The sequence below is a fragment of the Hemicordylus capensis genome, chromosome 2 (genome assembly GCF_027244095.1).
Source record: "Hemicordylus capensis ecotype Gifberg chromosome 2, rHemCap1.1.pri, whole genome shotgun sequence".
Taxonomy (NCBI): Eukaryota; Metazoa; Chordata; class Lepidosauria; order Squamata; family Cordylidae; genus Hemicordylus; species Hemicordylus capensis.
The window spans coordinates 245246929-245269327 of NC_069658.1; the positions used below are offsets into that span (position 1 = coordinate 245246929).

At 44.7% G+C, this 22399-nt stretch overlaps 2 protein-coding genes across 9 annotated transcripts in view; one reads left to right on the forward strand and one right to left on the reverse strand.

The window, feature by feature from the left end:
• LOC128342695 (zinc finger protein 286A-like) overlaps nt 1–22399 on the reverse strand; it is an 80131-nt gene that overhangs the window by 56197 nt on the left and 1535 nt on the right. For 2 of the 6 annotated variants that reach the window (XM_053290429.1, XM_053290434.1), the window contains exons 2-3: nt 13086–13237; nt 12652–12708 (exon numbers count right to left, since the gene is read on the reverse strand). Coding sequence is in view for 1 of the 6 variants with exons in the window: in XM_053290434.1 (XP_053146409.1) it covers nt 12652–12708; nt 13086–13151 (123 nt within the window). In the remaining 5 variants the exon portion in view is untranslated. Of the gene's footprint in view, nt 1–12651; nt 12709–13085; nt 13238–17917; nt 18661–22399 lie in introns of those variants that run through there. The other 4 variants (XM_053290433.1, XM_053290427.1, XR_008315109.1 and 1 more) reach the window with 3 other exon arrangements.
• Nucleotides 553–5604, forward strand: LOC128342694 (zinc finger protein 16-like). Of its 3 annotated transcripts, none has more exons than XM_053290423.1 (3): nt 553–772; nt 1711–2129; nt 4409–5604. In XM_053290423.1, exons 2-3 carry the CDS (start codon nt 1748–1750, stop codon nt 4843–4845), a joined length of 819 nt encoding a protein of 272 aa, XP_053146398.1. In that variant the 5' UTR covers nt 553–772; nt 1711–1747; the 3' UTR covers nt 4846–5604. The 3 variants fall into 3 exon arrangements, with proteins under 3 accessions (XP_053146398.1, XP_053146401.1, XP_053146399.1); XM_053290426.1 differs by lacking the exon at nt 553–772 and adding an exon at nt 809–913; XM_053290424.1 differs by lacking the exon at nt 553–772 and adding an exon at nt 956–1101.

Genomic DNA, 22399 nt, shown 5'->3' on the forward strand with positions numbered 1-22399 from the left:
CAGGCCCCACCCCACCTCAGTGCCACTCGCATTCCATGCAGCAGAATGCAAGGATCTTCAAATACAACAGTGCCCAGTCAGATTTTCCTTTTCAAAAACTCTGGACATTCACTAATCCAAAAACCTTTGCTTTGAGAGTGAAGATGCTTTCCATTAGATTGAAATGGCAAGGCAAGGTGGCCCTCTTAACTTCCATACCATTTGGGGCTCTTAGGGCTTTGTAGAGTTTTGTATCATGCACTGTACAAATGAAGCTGCATGAAACCCCATTTTCCCTTGAACTCTTTCAGCTCCCCATCTTGAGTTCGGCCTCAAAAGTGGGTGCATTGAGGGCAAGTTGTACATGAACACAATCTGTGACATCGTACAACATCATGGGCCATGTCACTTAAAGGCATCCAATTTCACAGCTGTTTTTGAGCAAAAATTACATGACCATTTTGACCACGTAATTGAGAGCAGCCTCAGTAGGAGCTGAGCTGGCAAACACCAGCACCTTTATAATGTGCTCTCTTATGTCTCTGTAATGAACAGGGGGACTTGTATTGATCCAGGGGTCTGATTTTTTAAAATGAAACTCTTTTGAGATCAGGGTTTCACCCCTGCAGGAGGTTTCTGAACTACAATTCCCAGCAGGTCTGCCCAATCCAGTGGAAATGAACCACAGCTGAACTCTATGAATCTGTGCAAACTGAGAAGGAAGGAGACTTTGAATAAATTAACATCCAGATGAGGACTGGGAGGAAGAAGTCATTCACTACAGAAGCTGACAGTAAGCCATTCTATAGCTCTTGTTAATGCTTTGGGGATTGTATCTTGCACATTGCTCATCCTTTGGTTCTCGGGGGTGGTTCTCAGTGTTTCTGATTAGGAAGATTTTGTACCTCTGAAGAAGAGATAAAAACAAAAACAGGTAAATCCCTGCCTGGGAAGGAGGAATGTGACTATTAAAGCCAACAGATAGAGGAGGACACACTCCATGGAACAGTCACTTTTCCTTCTTTGGATGCACCCCGAGTCTTGAAATGTTTTTGTTTTAATTGAGCATCTGCATCAGACGGCTGGCTCAAGTTCAGCTGCTTGAACAGACCTTTCCTGCAGGTACTGTTGCCAAGTCAGGTATCTCTTATCCAGTGGTGCACCTAGGTGATTTTGGTGCCCGGACTGCACTTTGCTGTGAGCCCCCACCACTGCTGCGAGCTTTCCCCCACCACCGTGAGGCTGAACCACTGACTTTTTCAACAATTCTAACTGGTGGGGGAGTGAGCCGAGCAGTCCTCCCTGGCCTCCCCCTGTGGCGGCAGCAGCGGGTGGAGTGGGAGCAGCCGCTGGGCCTGGCCATCCGGCCCAGTGGCCCTTGAGAACTATGAGGCGCTCCAACACGCTGGAGTGCCTTGCATTTCTCAAGGGCCGCTGGGCCGGATGGTCAGGCCCAGCGGCCGCTCCCACTCTTCCCACTGCGGCCACCACAGGGGGAAGCCTGCTCAGCTCAAAACACACACACACACACACACACAGTGGCTAGAATTATTGGGGAAATTGGTGGTTTGCCCTTGGGGCAGGGCAGTGGTGGCAGGTGTGGGGTGGTGGCAAGATCCCCCCTGGGCCTTTGGAGGGCCCCTGGCCTCTGGGGGCCCCAAGTTCCTGGGGTAAGAGCACCTCTGCTCCTATCCTATGCTTATACACTTGCTCTTTCTCATCAAAATGCAGGAGTCAACAGCTTGCACCAAGCAGAGAGTAGGTGGGCATGGAGATCCAACAGGAAGATGGTTGTGATGCTGACCTCTTGGGTAAGGAGGTGGATCTCTTTCAGCAGAGGCAACTGTACATGGAGATCCAGCTGGAAGATGAGACTGGGGAGGCCAGCCTGTTCAGTAAGGAGGAGGAGCTCTCTGGGCAGGGACAGCCTTGGACAGAGATCAAGCAGGAAGATTATTATTGTGGTGCCACCTTCCTTGGCAAAGAGGAGGAGCTCTCTGGGCAGGGACAGCCTTGGATGGAGATCAAGCAGGAAGATTATTATTGTGGTGCCATCCTCTTTGGCAAAGAGGAGGAGCTCTTTGATCAGGAGCAGCTGTGGAAGGAGATCAAGCAGGAAGATGAGGTCAAGGAGGAGTCCAGCCTGTTGGGTAAGTGGTGGTGGTGAACCATTTTTTGTGCCTGAGTTATGGAATGGTTTGAATTTTCTACCTGATCTCTGGTGAAGCCACTGCTCTCCTCCTAGGTGTCATGGTTTGCCTCTCAGAGATGGCCTCTTACATCCCCGTGTTTTAAATTAATTGTAAGCTATATGAGAAAACTACTGTATGCGATGATCCAGTGCAGGAAATACACCACATGTGGATTCATGTTCTTCTTGAGGGTATGCAATGGAGGGAGAGTCCCAAGCCTGTTGGGAAATGCTTTCTTTGTAGGCTGAAGTTCATTTTCTATTGGAGAATCCACACTGAGGAAATGCCATATAAATGCTCTGCCTGTCAAAGGAAATTCTTTACCAGTGCAGCTAGTAGTAATTGGCATTGGATATATCCTCCTAGGGAATACAGCTTTTGGACACCCCCTGCAAGTTTTGTTATAGCTGGGATAGGCCAGTCCACTAGGATTCTAATTCCCTTATGAAACACCTTTAGTTAAAGAGTTTTTAAAAATGCAACCTGGCATTAAACATAGAAAATGTACCCAGTAACAGGCCTCTTAAATTTTGGAGATTGTGAGTAAAATACACATCTGAGAAGGGTGCCAGTTATTTATTTGATTGCCAAGGAATCCCTGCCAATGGCTTCTCAAAGGTTTCAGCTGCCACAGCAAACCCACAGGTGTTGTGTTTTTCTTTTACTCTAATAAACCCTCGTTGGTGAAGTGTTCCACTCCTCATTTAGGATCTGCCTTAGTCATATGACTTTGGAGGCCTAGGACTGCTCAGCCCTTCTAGGGAGGGTTTTGCCACTTTTGCCTCCCCCAAAAATCTTATGTGGTTTGTCCCACATTAAAATAAAGTGGATGGTGGCAGCCAGTGTTCCCTCTAACAGGGATTCCCAGATATTGTTGACTACAACTCCCAGAATCCCCAAGCAAAAGCCATTGTAGCTGGGGGTTCTGGGAGTTGTAGTCAACAATATCTGGGAATCCCTGTTAGAAACCAGTTAGAATCTCTTGCAGTCAAGGATTCGCCCCATTGAAATCCTCCACTCCCCCCTCCCCGCTCTGGTAGGAGTCACAACACACGCACATACAACAGCAGACTTATTGTCTGTGTTCTGCATCTGAGGGGGCCTGTACCCAGGTTCACCTCTCAGATAAAGTACACTTTTGTCTATTACAGTCATTCACACGAACACATATACACAGGAACTTCTGAGCATGGGTAGCATAATAGGCTGGTAGAACTTAATGAGGCGAGTCTCACAATCCGTGAAACTTGCCGGAAGGGGGTTTGCGGGGAGAGCGGGCTTAGCCCACTCTCCCCACAGCCGAGCAAGGCAGCAGCCCTGGGTGGCCGGATCGACCGCCCGTACAACTCCCGGCTCCGTCACAGAGCCTGCGGGGGCCGTGCAGACCCCAGAAGTTCCAGGATGCCCTGCGTGAGTGCACGGAGCATTCTGGAGAGACCCCTGAGTTTGGGAAGCTGCTTGCAGCCTCCCAGTCAGGGGTCTATTTGTGTGTCACCACACGCCGCAGCAACACATGAGCAAAATGCTGAGGTTAACGGAGCGCTCACTCCGTTAACCTCAGCTAAGGGAAGGGGGAATTAGCGAGGTTTGCTGCCGGCAGCCATGCTGCTCCCGTTGCAGCACACGATCGCCAAAACGCGGGCTAGGCTCCCTTAGCCCGCTTTTTGGCGATCGTGAGAATCACCTCAGTGTCTGAATAAGGTCCACAGGTGGACTGTGTGCCTCAAAAGCTCATGTTAGAGTAAACATGTTAGTCTCGTGGCACTTTAAAGGCTTGCATTTTATCTGGGAATCTCTATGAGTCAAGAAAGAATCTTATAGTTGATTTATTTATTTATTTACATTTATATCCCACTCTTCCTCCAAGGAGCCCACAGCAGTGTATTACATGCTTAAGTTTCTCCTCACAACAAGCCTGTGAAGCAGGTTAGGCTGGGAGAGAAGTGACTGGCCCAGAGTCACCCAGCTAGTATCCTGGCTGAATGGGGATTTGAAATCGGGTCTCCCTGGTCCAAGTCCAGCACTCTAACCACTACACCACAGTAAGGCCCTTGGTCCATCAAGCTCTATGTTGTCTGCACTGGCTGGAAGCACTCTCATCAGGGTTTGATTGGCCGTTTCCCAGCCCTGCTTGGGGACACCATGAACTGAGAGAGGTTGGCTTCATTTCCTATGATTCAGGAGGGGCTGACTTGAGACTACTTGGGCCTTTATCAAATTTCTTGGTGTTTTGGCAGATGATGTGGAGGAAAGTGGCAACGAAAGGGAACCACATGAGATGTTGTCCGAAGGAGCCCGGCATGAAAGCACATCAGGAGCCCAGCATGAGAGCACAACCTTTTGTTCATACTGGGAGATACGTTTACACATTTGCCCAGTGTGTGGAAAGAGCTTCAGTAACAATTCACGGCTTTCTAGACACGAAATGATCCACACAGGGGAGAGACCTTTTGTATGTTCACAGTGTGGACAAAGGTTCAGTCAAAAGCCACATCTGATAACACATCAAAGAATCCATACAGGGGAGAAACCTTTTGTGTGCTCAGTGTGTGGACAAAGGTTCAGTCAAAGTGCACACCTTAGTAAACATAAAAGAATCCACACAGCACAGAAACTGTATGAATGCTCAGAGGCTGAAAAGCACTCCTGTCAGAGAACAAGACAAAAAAACTAATTGGGAGAAGCAAACTTACAAAACCTCAGGGCTGTAGCAAGAACTGTTGTAATCAGACAGCCCTTGAGGAACATGAGAAAACACACAAATAAGAGAATGCCTCAAAACTCAATGCTATTTGAAGCGGGGGAAATGGTTCCGCTGCAGTACACGTCATGATTTACATCAAGAATTCACACACACTTCCATCTGAAATCCCCACCTCACCCACAAGCAGTGAGGTGATTGAATGGGGTGTACTTTGAGTATCCTGAATTTTTGAATGTTAGAAGGTACTTTCGTGAGTTGGGACCTGTTAGTAGTTGCCCTATGAGAACCTCCCCGTATATGCTCTTATAGTTCACTGATGATTTTAAGTGTATGTTTTAGCTGGTGGGTTTCAATGGTTTTAATATTTTTAGTGATCCTTTATTCTTTGAAGGGGATACAAAAATGGAAAGAAGCTTAAAGTGAAGCTTCTGCCTTTGAACAGTCAATATTTGTAGGCCAAAGAATGAACTTGCACCAAGGAAGCTGTCTGAGTCCTCAGACTGTAGCAGAAGTGTTCATGATAATTAGGCTGGATTATTCAGATAAATTGTAAAGGAAAGCTGAATTCACATAGAAACTTTGAAAGTTTCTGTTTCTGTTGAAATGGACAGTAGATCTGCTTAATTAACATTCAATACACTAGCTTTCTCTATTTTATTTAGTCATTGCTTTATATAGGTATTGGAATGCATTTGCTCTGGTTAATAATAAATTTTGTGTATCTTCTTATTTTTGTTGTTCATGTACTGCTTTTCAACAGAAAACAAATTGGTGTGGTTTACATAGCAAAAAGGTGGTTCCTTGTCCCAAAGGGGCTCACAGTCTACAGCAGACACCAGCAAGAGCCACTGAAAAGATGCTATCTTGGGTTGAATATGGACAGTTGTTCTCCCTTTGCTTAATATAGGAGAGCTTCTAATTTGAAAAGTAGTTGTTGTTTTTTCACGTAGCAGGGTCGATATTTATACTATCACAGTAGTTCCAGTAGTATCATTGTTTCAACATTCTGCTTCACACATGTCGGCCATTCATACAATTGGCCAACATGACACACAGCTCTTAGAGATACAGAGTGACTTGTAGCGTCCCTGTTGCAGAGACAGAAGTAGCAGGGCCACTGCAGAGACAGGGATGTAGTGCTACCACAATGTTCTCATTCATGACTATGAGAAGAAATACAATCAAGCTGGTAGTGCTATTGCCTGCTTTGTGCAATGGTCTCACTGCATCTGCCTCTGCAGCAGCAGCTCTGCAAATCACTCCTTTCCCCTAAGAACCGCACATCATATTAGCCACTGAAACCAGGCATCAAACCTACACGTCTGTTTGCAGATATCAACTATGTGATAAGGTCCACCATCCTTCCAAGTCTGTTGAAAGTCTGTCAAATAGCTCAGATAAGCAGTTTTAAAATGTTGGATGTGGGGTTTTTTGCCAACAGGTAACCTTTCTTTCTTTCTATGTCCTTTTAGCTGTGTGAAAGAAAGAATGAAAATTCCTGCATAGGCTTCAGCATAATCCTGTGTTGGGGCGGGGGCAGAGAATCAACCCAATATTTCCTTAGTTATTACTAGGCTCTGAAGTCCCCATACTAACAAGGTACAATCTGCTCAAGGTGCAGGGCAGTTATTCATTCTACTGATGATTCTGAATCCAGAGCTGGGAAGGGCAAGTACTGATAGCTGCCTGATGAGGAAAATCTGTGAGCACTAGTGGGCCCGGGCGCAGAACATCTGCGTCTCCAGGCCAAGTGCCAAGCCCAGGCGGCCCTGGCCAAGTGCCAAGCCCAGGCGGCCCTGGCCGAGTGCCGCCGCCAACCGGCGGCCCTGGCCGAGTGCCGCCGCCAACCGGCGGCCCTGGCCGAGTGCCGCCGCCAACCCGCGGCCCGCCACTATCGCACCACCACCACCACGCTGTTGGGCCAGGCCGGGCTGCCCCCGCAGCCTCACATCCGCCGCCTGGCCCGCCGCCTGGCCTGCCGCCGCTACATTGGCCCAAATCATGTCTATTCTCGTATGCGTCTTGTGCCTATCCGAAAAGAAAGTATACTCCCTCGCATCTGAGTTTTTAATTCTTCTTATGTCGTGTAAACCAAAATGCTCAACCATATTGAAGAAAGCTCTTGGTAATTTCCCATCATTTTTCCTCAAGTCTGTTGTATCTCTGTCAGCCTGTGTTGAGACAATTCCATTAAAGTCTCCCATTAATATAATCCATTGCCTATCTATCTCTGTGTTTTTCCAGTTTTCTTTAGTTGTTTTTCCAATTTTCTATAGAATTCTGCTTTTGCCTCATTAGGGGCATATATGCCCACTACTATGTATTTTAAATCTCCAACCTTTATCTCTACCACCAATACTCTTCCATAATCATCTTTATATAACAATTTTGGCTCTAGGAAGTCTTTTATATTAAAAAAACTACGCCCCTTTTTCCCTTAATATCTAGGGTTTCAAATTGCTGACCTAGTACTTTGTTTTGTAAATATTTTCTCTCTCTCCTTCTTATATGCACTTCCTGTAGGCAAATCAAATCCAATTTTCCTTTTTCTCAAATCATGAAATATTTTTTGGCATTTTGTTTTTATATTTAAGCCATTTACATTTAAAGAAAATTTTATTTCCATAGTGAATATTTGTTTATATTGCTAATTCCTCCCTTATTTAGCACCTTGTGTCTTTTGTACGTCCTCTGAAATCTGAAGATCATTCCTATACCTACAAAGAAATTGTTTTACTTTTAAGTCTTCGGTTAGTCTATATTTCTTATTTTTAAAGGTAAAGGCAACCCCTTGAGGGAACTCCCATCTAAAGGGGATTTTGTTTTGTTTTAGAATATCAGTCAAATCTTTGTATTCTTTTCGTTTCATAAGAAATCTCTTTGGGATTTCTTTCATCACCATTATCGTTTGACCGTTAATTTCCCATTTATCTTGAAAATGGGCTTGTATAATACGATCTTGGGTAGATTTGGAATTAAGTTGAATTACACAATCTCTAGGGACTTTATGGGAGACTGCGAAAGTGTTATTTACTCTGTAGGCATTTTCAACCAGTCCTTCTATATTAGGTATGTCCACCTGCAAGAGTTTAGCTAATTTACTTGTCAGAACATCTAGTAAATTTTGAGTTGTACTTTCTGGGATTCCCCTTATTCTGAGCATTCTTTCCCTCTGTGCCATTTGCAGCATTGCAAGTTGGTCGGCTAACTCTTCCTTTTCCTTTTCCAATTCTTTTATCTCCTGACTTACAGCTTCTACTTTTTTTTAAAGTGAGCACAATTTGTGGTATTGCGCAACATTGCTACTGATCATATGGCACGTCTGTTAAGGCATCAGCCTTAAGTTCCCATTTTCCAGCTTTGTGGAGCTTTAGCCAAAACTCTGTGCTTAAACCAGCAGGGTTATGTGTGTATGTGTTTTTAAACTGTCTAATTTCCATGGTTTGTGAAAAGAAAATTTATCATTACAGTGTTGACAATCCAAACCCTCCCCAATATCACATTATGATGTTCATTATAAGAGATAGTTAACTACAAAATAGTTGCATGGGTAAAGTGCTGGATAGGACTGCACCTCTTGGCATTCCATGGGCATAACTTTGCCAGGAAAACCTTAATAACATCACTGCAAAAACCTTCACCAAACCACCAAAAAGCAAACTCCCTAGATGGAGAGAGTCTGATGGGGCACACCAGTCATTTTCACCCAAATTTGAAAGAAATATATGTTACACTGTTCTAAAGATTGGAGAAAAAAGGGTAAAAGTGTCCCATTCTCAGAACTTTTTAATGATATAACTCAAGATCCCAATTCCCATAAACCGTTTCTAAACACTGAATCACACTGGTCATAGGCCTAAAAGCCTGAACCAGAGTTTAGCCATTTTTGTAGCAAAACACTAAGCTCATAACTGTCTTCAGAAATGCAGATGGACTAACCAACCCTCCCTTCTGTTTCCTTTCACACCAGAAATGTCCCTGATCTTTTAGAATGTAGATGAATCGCCCTAATTGCTAGCTTAACTCCTACAAGGAAGTCAGCTTTAGCCTTGTGAGATAACGAAAAGCAATAACTAAGGGGCCCTGAGAGGCTCCAAGACTTCACCAATAACAAACCTGTTGACACATAGGCAAGATAAGGCCAAGGAGCTAAACAAAAGGAGGTGGGACAAACTGTGAATTACAGAGATCTGGAGACTGTTACATGTCAATGCGGGTGTCCATTGCTTGTGGTTTGATGCTGATGGAGATTGATCTACGTATGTAGTTGCTAAAGTGTCTTCTTTCGATATATTGCTATGTCATAGGTATGTAGAACAAAGAACTTGGAAAATGTATAAATAGTTACTTGAAACTCTGTAGAATTTGCATTTGATCTGGGCATTGCAGCCCCTCTTGCCTTTTGCTGCAGCAGTAAAACTTTGAAACTTTTCCGCTGTGTGGCATCTATTATTGGCGTCGAAACCACCCAGACAAGAACCGGATTTTCGGTATATCATTAACTTGCTGTGACTGGCCTTTTTTCAGATTGCTTTGAATTTAGGCACATTTGCCTAACTTACCCCGAAGTCCATTTGAGATCCTCGGAAGCACTCTACACACAAATTGGGCTTTGTCTTCCAAATTCTAGCTTATCTCAATGTATTTCCAGGTTTCTAAAATCCTGGTTTTAAGAGAGTTTTTCTGAAAACACCCTGAGCAAACAGGGAGAAGCACTGAGGTAGATTCATTAACATGATAAGAGGGAAACACTCTTTAGGAATGCAGATATAGCTCTTTAGAAATGCAAATCGAGCTGGCTTGCCTAGCTGCAGGAAGTGAACTCTTTAAGTTCTAGTTACAAAAGTAAAACCTCTGCATTTGCTCAAGTTGACTATTTTGAAAAATATCAGTCTGCTTGTTAAAGGTTTTCACTGGTTAAAACACCACACATGTGTTGGAAAAAAGGGAAGAAATCTGTTAGTGTATACAAATGCTCCCAGTCTAGGACACAAGGTTTTGAAGGCAACATTGTGTTCCTACCCATGGAGCGCTCTCTCTCCCCCCTCCCCTACAATTGGCTAGAAGGAAAACATGGAGACATGCAATGTGAACCTGCACCAAAAGAAGACCTGAGGGCAGAGGCAAGCGGCTGCTTCCCTCATGCCGTGAGTGTAATTCAAAGTGGCTTCGCTCCAGATGAATATCTATGGAAAATAGCGCCTTGGGCAAGCACTGAAATTGTGCCCCTGTCCAAACATCTGACACCCATCTTTCAGATAACTTTACCTCCAAAAACACCCCCATAAATCTTCTATGATTACATCAATTACATTTTGCAAGTTCTATTATCCCACATCAAACAACAACAAATTTGCAGTGTTAAATACAGTGCTTCCAGTGAGTGTTGCTGGTGTCTATCTTATGTTTTGTTTTAGAATGTGAGCGCTTTGGGGACAGGGAGCCATCTTATTTATTTGTTGTTTCTCTTTGTAAACCGCCCTGAGCCATTTTTGGAAGGGCGGTGTAAAAATCAAAATAATAATAATAATAGTTTGGACTAGACAAGTGTGTTGCATTAATAATGAACAGAGGGAAAATAACAAAAACAGAAGGAATAGAACTGGCCAATGGAAGCAAGATCAAGAACCTGGAAGAGAAAGAACATTACAAATACTTGGGCATTCTCCAGGCTGATAACATCGCACACACTGAAGTTAAAAGAAAAATTGGAAGTGAATACATCAGGAGAGTTAGAAAAATCCTCAAGTCCAAACTCAATGGCGGGAACACCATACAAGCCATCAACACCTGGGCTATACCTGTTATCAGATACACTGCAGGGATAATAGACTGGACCCAGGCAGAGCTAGAGACGCTAGAGATCGTAAGACCAGGAAAATCATGACCATCAATCATGCTCTGCACCCCCGCAGTGATGTCGATAGGCTATACCTCCCTCACAACTCAGGTGGAAGAGGATTGCTGCAAGTCCATCAAACAGCAGAGGAGGAGAAAAGAGGCCTTGAAGAATACATAAAGGACAGTGAAGAAGATGCACTTCAAATGGTCAATAATGCGAAACTATTCAACACCAGTTAAACAAAGCAGGCCTACAAGAAAGGACAAGTCAAGAACCGAGCAGAAAAATGGAAAAATAAGCCACTGCATGGTCAATATTTGCACAATATAAGTGGAAAATCAGACATCACCAAGACCTGGCAATGGCTTAAGAATGGCAACTTGAAGAAAGAGGGTTTAATACTGGCTGCACAAGAACAGGCACTAAGAACAAATGCAATAAGAGCAAAAGTCGAAAAATCAACCACAAACAGCAAGTGCCGCCTTTGTAAAGAAGCAGATGAAACCGTGGACCACCTAATCAGCTGTTGTAAAAAGATCGCACAGACTGACTACAAACAAAGGCATGACAAAGTAGCAGGGATGATACACTGGAACATCTGCAAAAAATACAAGCTACATGTAGCCAAAGATTGGTGGGACCATAAAATTGAAAAAGTTGAAGAAAATGAAGATGTAAAAATATTATGGGACTTCCGACTACAAACAGTTAAACATCTGCCACACAATACACCAGATATCACTGTAGTTGAGAAGAAAGAAAAACAAGTTAAAATAATTGACATAGCAATACCAGGGGATAGCAGAATAGAAGAAAAAGAAATAGAAAAAATCACAAAATACAAAGATTTACAAATTGAAATTGAAAGTCTGTGGCAGAAAAAGACCAGAATAATCCCAGTGGTAATTGGCGCCCTGGGTGCAGTTCCAAAAGACCTTGAAGAGCACCTCAACACCATAGGGGCCACAGAAATCACCATCAGCCAATTACAAAAAGCAGCTTTACTGGGAACAGCTTATATTCTGCAACGATATCTATAACAACAGCAACAACATTGATAGTGAAGTTCGGCCATCCCAGGTGGTGGTGGGGGGAGACTCGATGTCTGGATAAAACAAACCAGTCAATAACACCTGTCTGACTGTGTAAAATAATAATAATTAATAATAATAAATGGGGTGCCCCCAGTATTTACGAGAGAGAGAGAGAGAGAGAGAGAGAGAGAGAGAGAGAGAGAGAGAGAGAGAGAGAGAGAGAGAGAGGCAAGAGGCTAGCTATTTCCCCATGGTTACTCGGCCCCATTTCCTTTACTGAAGAACACCACTCTTGGTACTGGATGGGGTAGTGCAAGAAAGACACTGAGAAGAATAAGTTATCATCCAGAATCATCCTTATACTGCTCTGAAAGAATTCTCACAGAAGCGATACACTTTTAAAAAGAACTCATACAAAAAGGAAGCTCCTTTGGCCAGCTGCTATCAGGGAATTTGAAGTTTTCTGGGTCCTGAAAAGTGTTTTTTCTGAACAGCAAAATGCACAAAAACAAAGAATGCCCCACAGAAATATCTGGGGAACAGTTAAACACTTTCTTCATACACTTGCAATCCACGCAGTTCTAAAGCAAGAGGTTTGTTGTGCTAATAAAAAGGGGGGGGGATACCATGTGAACATAGAAGAACTATACTGTCTTAAGAGACCACCCCAGATGGGTTGACAAAAACTGGTAACTACAAGTCGGTCATCGAAATGGTTAACCTAGACTTGTCCAGGTCCTCCTTTGGTTAATGCTAGTTGCCTAGAAAAGAAGTTTGGAATTGGGAACTCCATTTCTTAGTGTGTGTTTTATACTGGAGTTGTGATAAAGACTCAGCATCCCTTGGGATACTCCCCCGCCCCTTCTCCCATACAGCAACAAAAAGTATAGAAGCCCTTACCTCATCATCACCCTCCAAGCCTTTTAAGAAACTGCTTGCTTTGTTTCTGAGTGGATCCTAAAAGGGGAAAATAAGTTTTTGCAATTAAATATTGCCATTACAAACTACCACCTCATACCCACTGAACAGAGAGAAACCAAGTTTGATTAGATTTAGTCTTCCTTTTGGATAAAGTGAGGTGGGGGAGAGCCCCCTCCTCACAGGGAAAGACAGATGCTGTTGTAGCTATCTGCGGCAGCAGCATATAGAGTGGCTTCATGACATCCTATGCACATTTACTCAGAAGTAAAACCCACTGACTTCAGTGGGACTCCTTCCGGTGGAGGTATGCCTAGGGCTGCATCCACCATGCCTTTGGAGGATCTCTACTCTGCCTAATATTTCCCCTAGCAGGTGTTCTTCACCAGCGGTGCAGAGAGAGGCGCATTTCTCACCGGTCCCGGGGCTTCAGCTCCAAACCAACCGCAAACGCTCCTCAGCAGCATTTCCGATGTGCTCATTTTTCCTCCTCTCAGTGGGATGTGAACGGGAGCAAGACAGCTCGTCTCCTTTTGAACCTCCCGAGTCGCCGCCAAAACAGTTTCTTCTATGCCAAAAAAACCCATACAGTTTTGAAACATCTGGAATCAAAGAACCGTCAATGCGTGTCTTGTTTTCCAAGCAGTTTCTTTTGAAAGGATGGGGCATGCTGGGGAAAATCAAACCAGCAGGCCTCGTGCATTATTAGCCAATCAGGCGCCCAGAGGCAGCGCTGGTGGTGAGCAGCACAAGGCACCGGAAGCGGCGGTGAGCAGCGCCCGCAGAACTGGCCACAGTGGCACTGGCGCCCCCCCCACTTCAAGTGGCGCCCAGGGCATGTGCCATGTCTGCCCTACCCTAGATACGGCTCTGCTTCGCTCAACATTTACCCAAGAGCTGCAAACTATTTGTGGGAAAGCCCCTGGACCTTTTAGAGATGCGCAGAAGAAGCAATTTCAGCAGGTACAGCTTCTCATACAGGAGAAGGAATAGCTGCCCCTGCTGAAATTCCTTTTTCTGTGCATCTGTTAAAAGAAGACCTTTTCTCTTTTCCATATGGCAGTCCTTTTTAAGCATATCATAAGCATCTGTAGGATCAGACTAAATGACCATCTACCCCAGCATCCTGTTTCCACCTGTGGCCAGTTAAACGGTTAAATTCACCATGATAGCAATAGCTCTTTCCTGTTGTATGACCACTTTAGAATCTGCAATACCAAGGCACACTAGTCTGAACTAGGGATGTGCACAGAACCATGGCAGGGTGGTTTGAAGGCAGCAGGGGTGCCGCTTTAAGAGCGGGAGAGGATGCACATACCCCTCTCACTGCTTTCCCCCGCCGTTGGGGGCAGCAGCATACCTCCCTTCCACCCCATTGCCCTCATCTTCCGGATATGACCAGAAGTCGCTCACGCGCCGACACGCGCCAGCACGGGTGTGCATGCGTACGTGATGTGCATGCATCTGTACTGGCATGTGCAGGCGTGTCAGCGACTTCTGGTCATATCCGGAAGACAAGGACAATGGGTCAGCAGCAGGGTGGATTTGATTTAAATCAAACTGATTTAAATCACGATTTAAATCACTAGCAGGGTGGATAAAAATAAAAAAATCCAATTTAAATCAAAAAAATCCAATTTAAATCAAAAAAATCCAATTTAAATCAAAAAAATCCAATTTTTTTGATTTAAATCAGATTTTTTTGATTTTTATCCACCCTGCTAGTGATTTAAATCGTGATTTAAATCGTGATTTAAATCAGTTTGATTTAAATCAAATCCACCCTGGTCAGCAGGGAGGTATGCTGCCTCCCCAATGGGCATTAATAAACATGGACACCAGTGGTGGGGAAGCAGTGGGGAGGGGTAAGTGCACCCTTACCTGCTCTTAAAGGGAGACACACACCCACACCGCCTTTGAACTGGCGGAACCACCGGTTCTATGCACATCCCTAGTCTGAACATGGTAGTTTCATTTAGGCATTAGAGTTTTATTTAGGCATAGACTTTTTTTAGAAAACAAACTAAAATAGAGAAAAGAAAGCTACAGGACACAGGGAAAGCTTTTGATCAACAACCAATAGAGAAAACTGACAATTGCTCAAAGGCAAAATCTGTATGGTGATGACCATTCTGAATTCAGGTTGCAAACCAGTGTTCCAACCTGCCTGAGGCGGCGGCTGCTGCTGCTTTTGTGAACTAAAATTGCAAGCAGGCTTTGCACACACCCATAGAAATGCCAAACAGTGTCTCCTTTTAACTTGTGCAAAGTGTGGAGATAGAGTTTGGGCAATTCAGGTCATAGGCTGCTGTTTTGCATATATTTCCCACCTTCTCATTCCACCTTCCTTAACTCTGTTGAGGAGGGGGGGAAATGATTCATCTCTGGGGGGGGGTGGACAGTGTAATCCCTGCAGGGGAGGGGGCTTGTTGGGATTTTGCCATGGACATGGTCTCAGTTCTTTGTATAGGGCATGCTTGCCTATGTACTGGCTTGGCGGGGGGGTGGAGTCACAGTTTGTTTGTCTGCTTCTTACTTGCTGACTTAAATTCAAACTGAGAGGTTCTCCCCCTCTCTCTGCATAAGAGCTTGCTTATATATCTTAGCCTATGTTTAGCAAGTAATGCTTGTTTCTCCATTGAAGTTGACTTCCTGTTCAATTACTTACAAAGGATGGGGAGACCCGGGTTCAAATCCCCATTCAGCCATGAAATTAGCTGGGTGACTCTGGGCCAGTTGCTTCTCTCTCAGCCTAACTTACTTCACAGGGTTGTTGTGAGGAGAAACCTAAGTATGTAGTACACCGCTTTGGGCTCCTTGGAGGAAGAGCAGGATATAGAATGTAAAATAATAAAATAATAATAATAATTAATAATAAAAAATGAACGCCTTAGCACCAGTTTTGTAGGGTCAATCATAGAACTTAGCGGTAATGAAAATGCACTCAGCACTGCTGCTCAGCATGAGGATCCTCACCTTCACCAAGAAATACTATATTTATGTAGAATCCAAGAGAAAAAGTTGTGATATGCAAGGACAAGGCAGTGGAGTGGAATTAGGAATATTAATACTTTAATGAAATAGATATTACTAGCTGACCTGAGTGCCGCCACCGGGCCGAGTGCGGCTGCCACTGCCAGCCGCCGGCTCGCCCAGTCCCGCCGGCTCGCCTCCGCGGCCAGGCCCGGCCAGGCCCACCGCCTCGCCTCCGCGGCCGGGCCCGCCTGGCTCCCCAGCCATGGCCGCCGCCGCTGTTCTCCTGGGTGCACCAGCCAATCAGGCACCCCGCAGCCCAGACAATCAGCTGGGCTGCCGGGACGCATTTTTCCCTGGCACACCCAGGAGAATTATATATACAGATGTACAGAGAGGCAAGTGCAGACTGCTTTTCTGTGCTCTTGTGCTGTTTCTTAGCCCCCACCTCTATTCGAGGACTAGAATACAAGAGCCAGTATAGCATAGTGGTTAGAGTGTTGGACTAGGACCAGGAAGACCCAAGTTTGAATCCCCATTCAACTGTGAAACTCACTGGGTGACTCTGGGCCAGTCAGTTATCTCTCAGCCTAACCTATCTCGCAGGGTTGTTGTGAGGATAAAAATAAGCATGTACTCTGAGCTCCTTGGAGGAAGAGTGGGATATACATCTAAAAAATGAAATGGAATGAAGTAATGAAAACCCTATTCAAAAGCTGGCCTGGATCACGGGATGGATTAATAAAAAAATACCACATTCACCAATAAAAAGCATATTCAGGTATTGGAAAATGCCATGGGGTGGTAGTCTGCAGTTCGTGAGGAATCCATGACAGCACAACACATGGCTAATTAGACAAGGTGGAAAACTGAACTTTTATATTAGAAAGTGTTGGCAGATATCCAGAGCAAAAACCGTTACCACTGGGACTTTTGGGTTGTACTCCCCCAGTCTAATCTTTAAGTCAAGGGAGTGGAGCAATCGGTCTGAGCAGAGCAACGTTCCCATCCACTCCCAAAGCTGCTGCTTTTCGGATCTTGTGGCTGCTAAGGCCAGGGACACGTTCACAGGGGACAAGTACACTAACAGCTACTCGTTTGATGGCTATAGGCCACTTCCAGGTTCAGAGGTGAGGTCCCTCTGAATACTGACTGCAGGGGAGCAACCGCACTAGAGGGGTATACCTTCCTTGGCTGCTCATGGGCTACCTAGAGGCAGCTGATGGTCCACTGTGGGAAACAGCATGCTGTACTAGACAAGCCCTGGGCCTGATCAAACAGTGCTTAAGAACATAAGAACAGCCCTGCTGGATCAGGCCCAAGACCCACCTAGCCCAGCATCCTGTTTCACACAGTGGCCCACCAGATGTTGCTGGAAGCCTACAGGCAGGAGTTGAGGGCATGCCCTCTCTCATGCTGTTACTCCCCTGCAACTGGTACTCAGAGGCATCCTGCCTTTGAGGCTGGAGGTGGTGTGTAGCCCTCCGACTAGTAGCCGTTGATAGACATCCAGGTTGTTGGCTGGCACCACATCTTGTGGCAGAGAATTCCACAAGTGGATTATGCATTGTGTGAAAAAGTACCTCAGTTTGTTGGTCCTAAATTTCCTGGCAATCCATTTCATGGGATGATCCCTGGTTCTAGTGTTATGTGAGAGGGAGAAGAATTTCTCTCTATCCACTTTCTAATCTCCACACCATGCATGAATTTATAGACCTCTATCATGTCTCCCTGCAGTCGTCTTTTTTTCTAAACTAAAAAGCCCCAGGTGTTGTAGCCTTGCCTCATGTGCTCTAGGCCACTGATCATCTTGGTTGCCCTCTTCTGCACCTTTTCCAGTTCTACAATGTCTGGAGAGATCCTTTTGGAGCTCCTCACAATCCGTTTTGGATTTCACTACCCGAAAGAGTTTGGTATCATCTGCAAATTTGGCCACCTCACTGCTTACTCCTGCTTCTAGATCATTTATGAATAAATTAAAAAGCACTGGTCCCAGTACAGATCCCTGGGGGACCCCACTTCTTACTTCCCTCCATTGTGAAAACTCTCCATTGATACCTACCCTCTGTTTCCTGACTTTCAACCAGTTAGCAATCCACACATGTACTTGTCCCCTTATCCCATGACCGCTAAGTTTCCTCAGGAATCTTTGATGAGGAACTTTCGTCAAAAGCTTTTTGGAAGTCCAGGTATACTATGTCAACTGGATCACCTTGATCCACACACTTGTTGACACTCTCAAAGAACTCCAAAAGGTTGGTGAGGCAAGATTTACCTTTGCAGAAGCCATGCTGGTTCACTCTCAGCAGGGCCTGTTCTTCTAGGTGCTTTACAATTTTATCCTTGAGGATGCTTTCCATCAATTTGCCTGGAACGCAAGTTAGGCTAACTGGCCTGTAATTTCCCGGATCGCCCCTGGATCCCTTTTTGAAAATCGGTGTTACATTTGCTACTCTCCAGTCCTCTAGTACAGAGCCCAATTTCTGGGATAAGTTATATATTTTAGCAAGGAGGTCAGCAATTTCACATTTAAGTTCTTTGAGGACTCTTGGATGGATGCATCCAAAACCTGCAAGTTTTGCGTCTGGTTGCAATACACATTTTAAGATGTGGTGAGACTAATTTTTATGTTTTTATTTATTTAATCTATATACCGCCTGACTCCAGAGGCTCCAGGCGGTTCACATAAACAAAGACAAACAAGACTAACTATTAAAACAAGAATTAAAGAACCTAAACATCAATTAAAAATTTAAAAACTCAGAAATTACTAAAAGCCTGGTTAAAAGAATGTGTCTTAAGGACTCTTGTGAAGGCTGGTTAGGATGTTAAATCACAAATGTCTATAGGGAGCGTATTCCACAGCTTATGAGCGACTACAGAGAAAGTCCTCACTGGCAGACCTGGTGGTGTATATGGAGATGGACCTCTCTCAGTCTTAATGTGCGGTGGGGATCATGCAGAAGGAGATACTTATCTATCTTATCTGTATTTATGATTTCTCTATGTAAATCGCTTTGGAAACTTTTGTTGGAAAGCAGTATATAAATATTTGTTGTTGTTGTTGTTGTTGTTAAGATGCTCTCCAAGGTAACCAGATGACTCATAGGCTTCTGCTGAGAAGGCAGGAGAGCCCTGGAGTCATTCTTGCCTAATTAACCTTCAGCATAGATGATGAAGAGATAAGGCGGGGGGGGGAGGGGAGTGTTGAGGCTTTTGTCTTCCCCAAACTTGCCCTCACAAGATTCATTTGTGGATCCAATTATGGTGGTGCTAAAAGATAGCAGATAAGACTAGTATTCTGCTCTAAGATCAGACAGGTGGGTAGACACCGCAGCAGCAGGGAGGGCATGCCTCCCTTGGGAATGAAGGTAGGACAAGGTATAACAGAAGACTTCCAGGTCCCTGGGTGGTTCGCAGAGGTGCCCAGGTTGGTGTGCCATTCCCCCTAGAGAGTCCCATGATGTTCCCTGAGGGAAAAGAGAGACCCGTCTATATTTCTGGAAGGACTTGACATAAGAACAGCTCTGCTGGATCAGGCCCATGGCCCATCTAGTCCAGCATCCTGTTTCACACAGCGGCCCACCAGATGCCTCTGAGAAGCCCACCAGCAAGAGGTGAGGGCATGCCCTCTCTCCTGCTGTTGCTCCCCTGCAACTGGTATTAAGAGGCATCGTGCCTCTGAGGGAGGAGATGGCCCACAGCCACCAGACTAGTAGCCTTTGATAGACCTGTCCTCCATGAATTTGTCTAAGACCCTTTTAAATCTACCCAAGCTAGTGGCCGCCGCCGCCACCACATCCAGTGTCCAATAAATCCATAGATTAATTACACACTGTGTGAAAAAGTATTTCCTTTTGTTGGAACTAAATTCCCTGGCCTTCAATTTTATGGGATGCCCCTTGATTCTAGTGCTGTGAGAGAGGGAGACAATTTTCTTTCTCTTTCTCTCCACACCATGCATAATTTTATATACCTCTATCATGTCTCCTCTTTTCCAAACCAAAAAGCCCCAGATGCTATAGCCTTGCCTCATAAGCAAGGTGCTCCAGGCTACTGGTCATCTTGGTTGCCCTCTTCTGCACCTTTCCCAGTTCTACAATATCCTTCTTAATATAGTGACCAGAAACTTTTCCTTGAGTTCTGAAATTTGGAACAGATGTAGGACACATTATCAAGTCTCTGTGTATTTGATTCTGAAGGTGATTTTTTAAAATGCTTTTTTAATTTTAAAAAAAACCACTTCAAAAAGTCCTATAAATGGCTTGTTTCATGGCAGAAAATTACAAAATTACAAAAGACTGGCACTGAAGTCCATCCCTGTACCAACATTCCACCCCGCCCCACAACAAGTGAAGGATTCTAACTAAGCTTTGCCTTCATTTTAGAAAATATGCAGCATCCACCTCCACCTTTTGCCCAGCCCTTTACATTTCCAGAATGACTGGGCTTAGTGTTCTGAAATCGGGCACACATAACATGTAGTCCAAGATCCAAAATTACCTAGCTGCACCTAGCTTTAAGAGGGGTTTGGATAACTTCATGGAGAGGTCTATCAATGGCTACTATTTATTTATTTACATTTTATATCGCTCTTCCTCCAAGGAGCCCAGAGCGGTGTACTACATACTTAGGTTTCTCCTCACAACAACCCTGTGAAGTAGGTTAGGCTGAGAGAGAAGCGATTGGCCCAGAGTCACCCAGCTAGTTTCATGGCTGAATGGGGATTTGAACTCGGGTCTCCCCGGTCCTAGTCCAGCACTCTAACCACTACACCACGCTGGCTATAGGCCACCTCTAGCCTCAAAGGCAGGATGCAGGGGAGTAACAGCAGGAGGGAGGGCATGCCCTCAACTCCTGCCTGTAGGCTTCCAGTGGCATCTGGTGGGCCACTGTGCGAAACAGGATGCTGGACTAGATGGGCCTTGGGCCTGATCCAGCAGGGCTGTTCTTATGTTCTTACGTTCTTATCTAGGGTTGCCAGGTCCATGGTGCTGGTGAAAATAGTAGAACGCTATCATCAAAAAAGTGGAAATAAATGGTGCTGTTCACCAAAATAGTCTCTAAAAGGTCTGCACTTCGCATTAAACAATTGCATGAAATCTACATATGTTAATTGGTATAACATATGAATGCTTTGATAAAAGCAGGATAATCTGATAATAAATACAATTCACACACTCCTTTTTCCACACATCTTAAACACCAGCCTTCCTCTGACTGGATCACAGAATCCTATGTTTTTAATGTAAACCACCCTGAGCCATTTTTGGAAGGGTGGTATAAAAATCAAATAAATTAATAATAATTAAAAAATAAATAAATATGGTGCATTTGGTGCATTTCTTTGGTGCAGAAAATTGTACATTTTCTTTTCATTTTCAAGGGGGAGCGACACCACCACAGAACCCTTCCCACACAGTTCAAATACCAATAACCTATGGATGGCTTTAAGAGGGGTTTGGATAACTTCATGGAGGAGAAGTCTATCAACAGCTACTAGTCGGAGGGCTATAGGCCACCTCCAGCCTCAAAGGCAGGATGCCTCTGAGTACCAGTTGCAGAGGAGTAACAGCAGGAGGGAGGGCATGCCCTCAACTCCTGCCTGTAGGCTTCCAGCGGCATCTGGTGGGCCATTGTGCGAAACAGGATGCTGGACTAGATGGGACTTCGGCCTGATCCAGTTCTTAAATTCACCCCTGGGTTGCACATTTTAAAAAGACCTCATGAGACCGATGAGCATAGGTTTCTCCTTATTAGGAGGGAGATCTGATTGCACAACTCAAATGCCCCGGTGGGCCAGCACCATCTACAACTTGGTGTGCAGGGGCCGAGGTCAATTTTTAGCACATCATTACATTAAAATTAAAAATATTATTAGTTACTTGTGGATCTATCCCCCCCCCTGTCAATGGACCCATAGTTTCAACCAAGGATAGTGGCCAGAAAATCGGTCCTGTCCCTGCTCAATCAGTGGGGCCCCTAGAGTTCATGCCAGCCCAGCCCCCCAACAAATGCCAAGTCCTCTCCTTTCCCCAAACTGTTGTTGCTTTCAGGCAGCAATGCTAGGTATGCTTACATGGGATTAAGCCTTACTGAGCATACCAATGGAGCATATTTCTGAGACAATGCATGCACAGGATGGCGCTATAAAACAGTTGCCAGCTGCTGTATTGCTGCAGGATTAAAATAGTCACTGCAGGCCAAATCCGGCCCCCGGGCCTTTTGTTGTGCAGGCCTGAGGTAGAAGAAGCAATAGCCCTTGAGCCATTCTTGAACTTTCAGAGCTTATCAATGTACTCAGAGGCCTATCTAGGGAAAATAGCGCCTAGGGCAAGCACTGAAATTGCGCCCCCTGTCCAAACTTCTGACACCCATCTTTCAGGTAACTTTGCCATAATAACAGCTCAAAAATACAAGTCAAGCTCATTAATCTTTTAAAATTTCAAAAACTATTTAGCAGTGGCTGTAGCCAGACCAAAAAATGCTGGAACACTACAAATTTCAGTATGCGGGGGCTCATGAAATACCCAAATACTATGTGGAGGTGTACTTGGAAAATTAAACAGAAGTGCCTGTCTAATTCTCTACTATGCATTGTAGCATCACTATTACATAAGTTTTAAAAATCAATGGAGAAATTGACTTTTCCCAGATACTCTGTAAATAATTAAACGATATGCAGAGTAAACTGTGTCACTGCTTGGAATATATTCTAGTCTTTCAGAAAGACAGTTAAAATGAGAGCAAGAGAGCA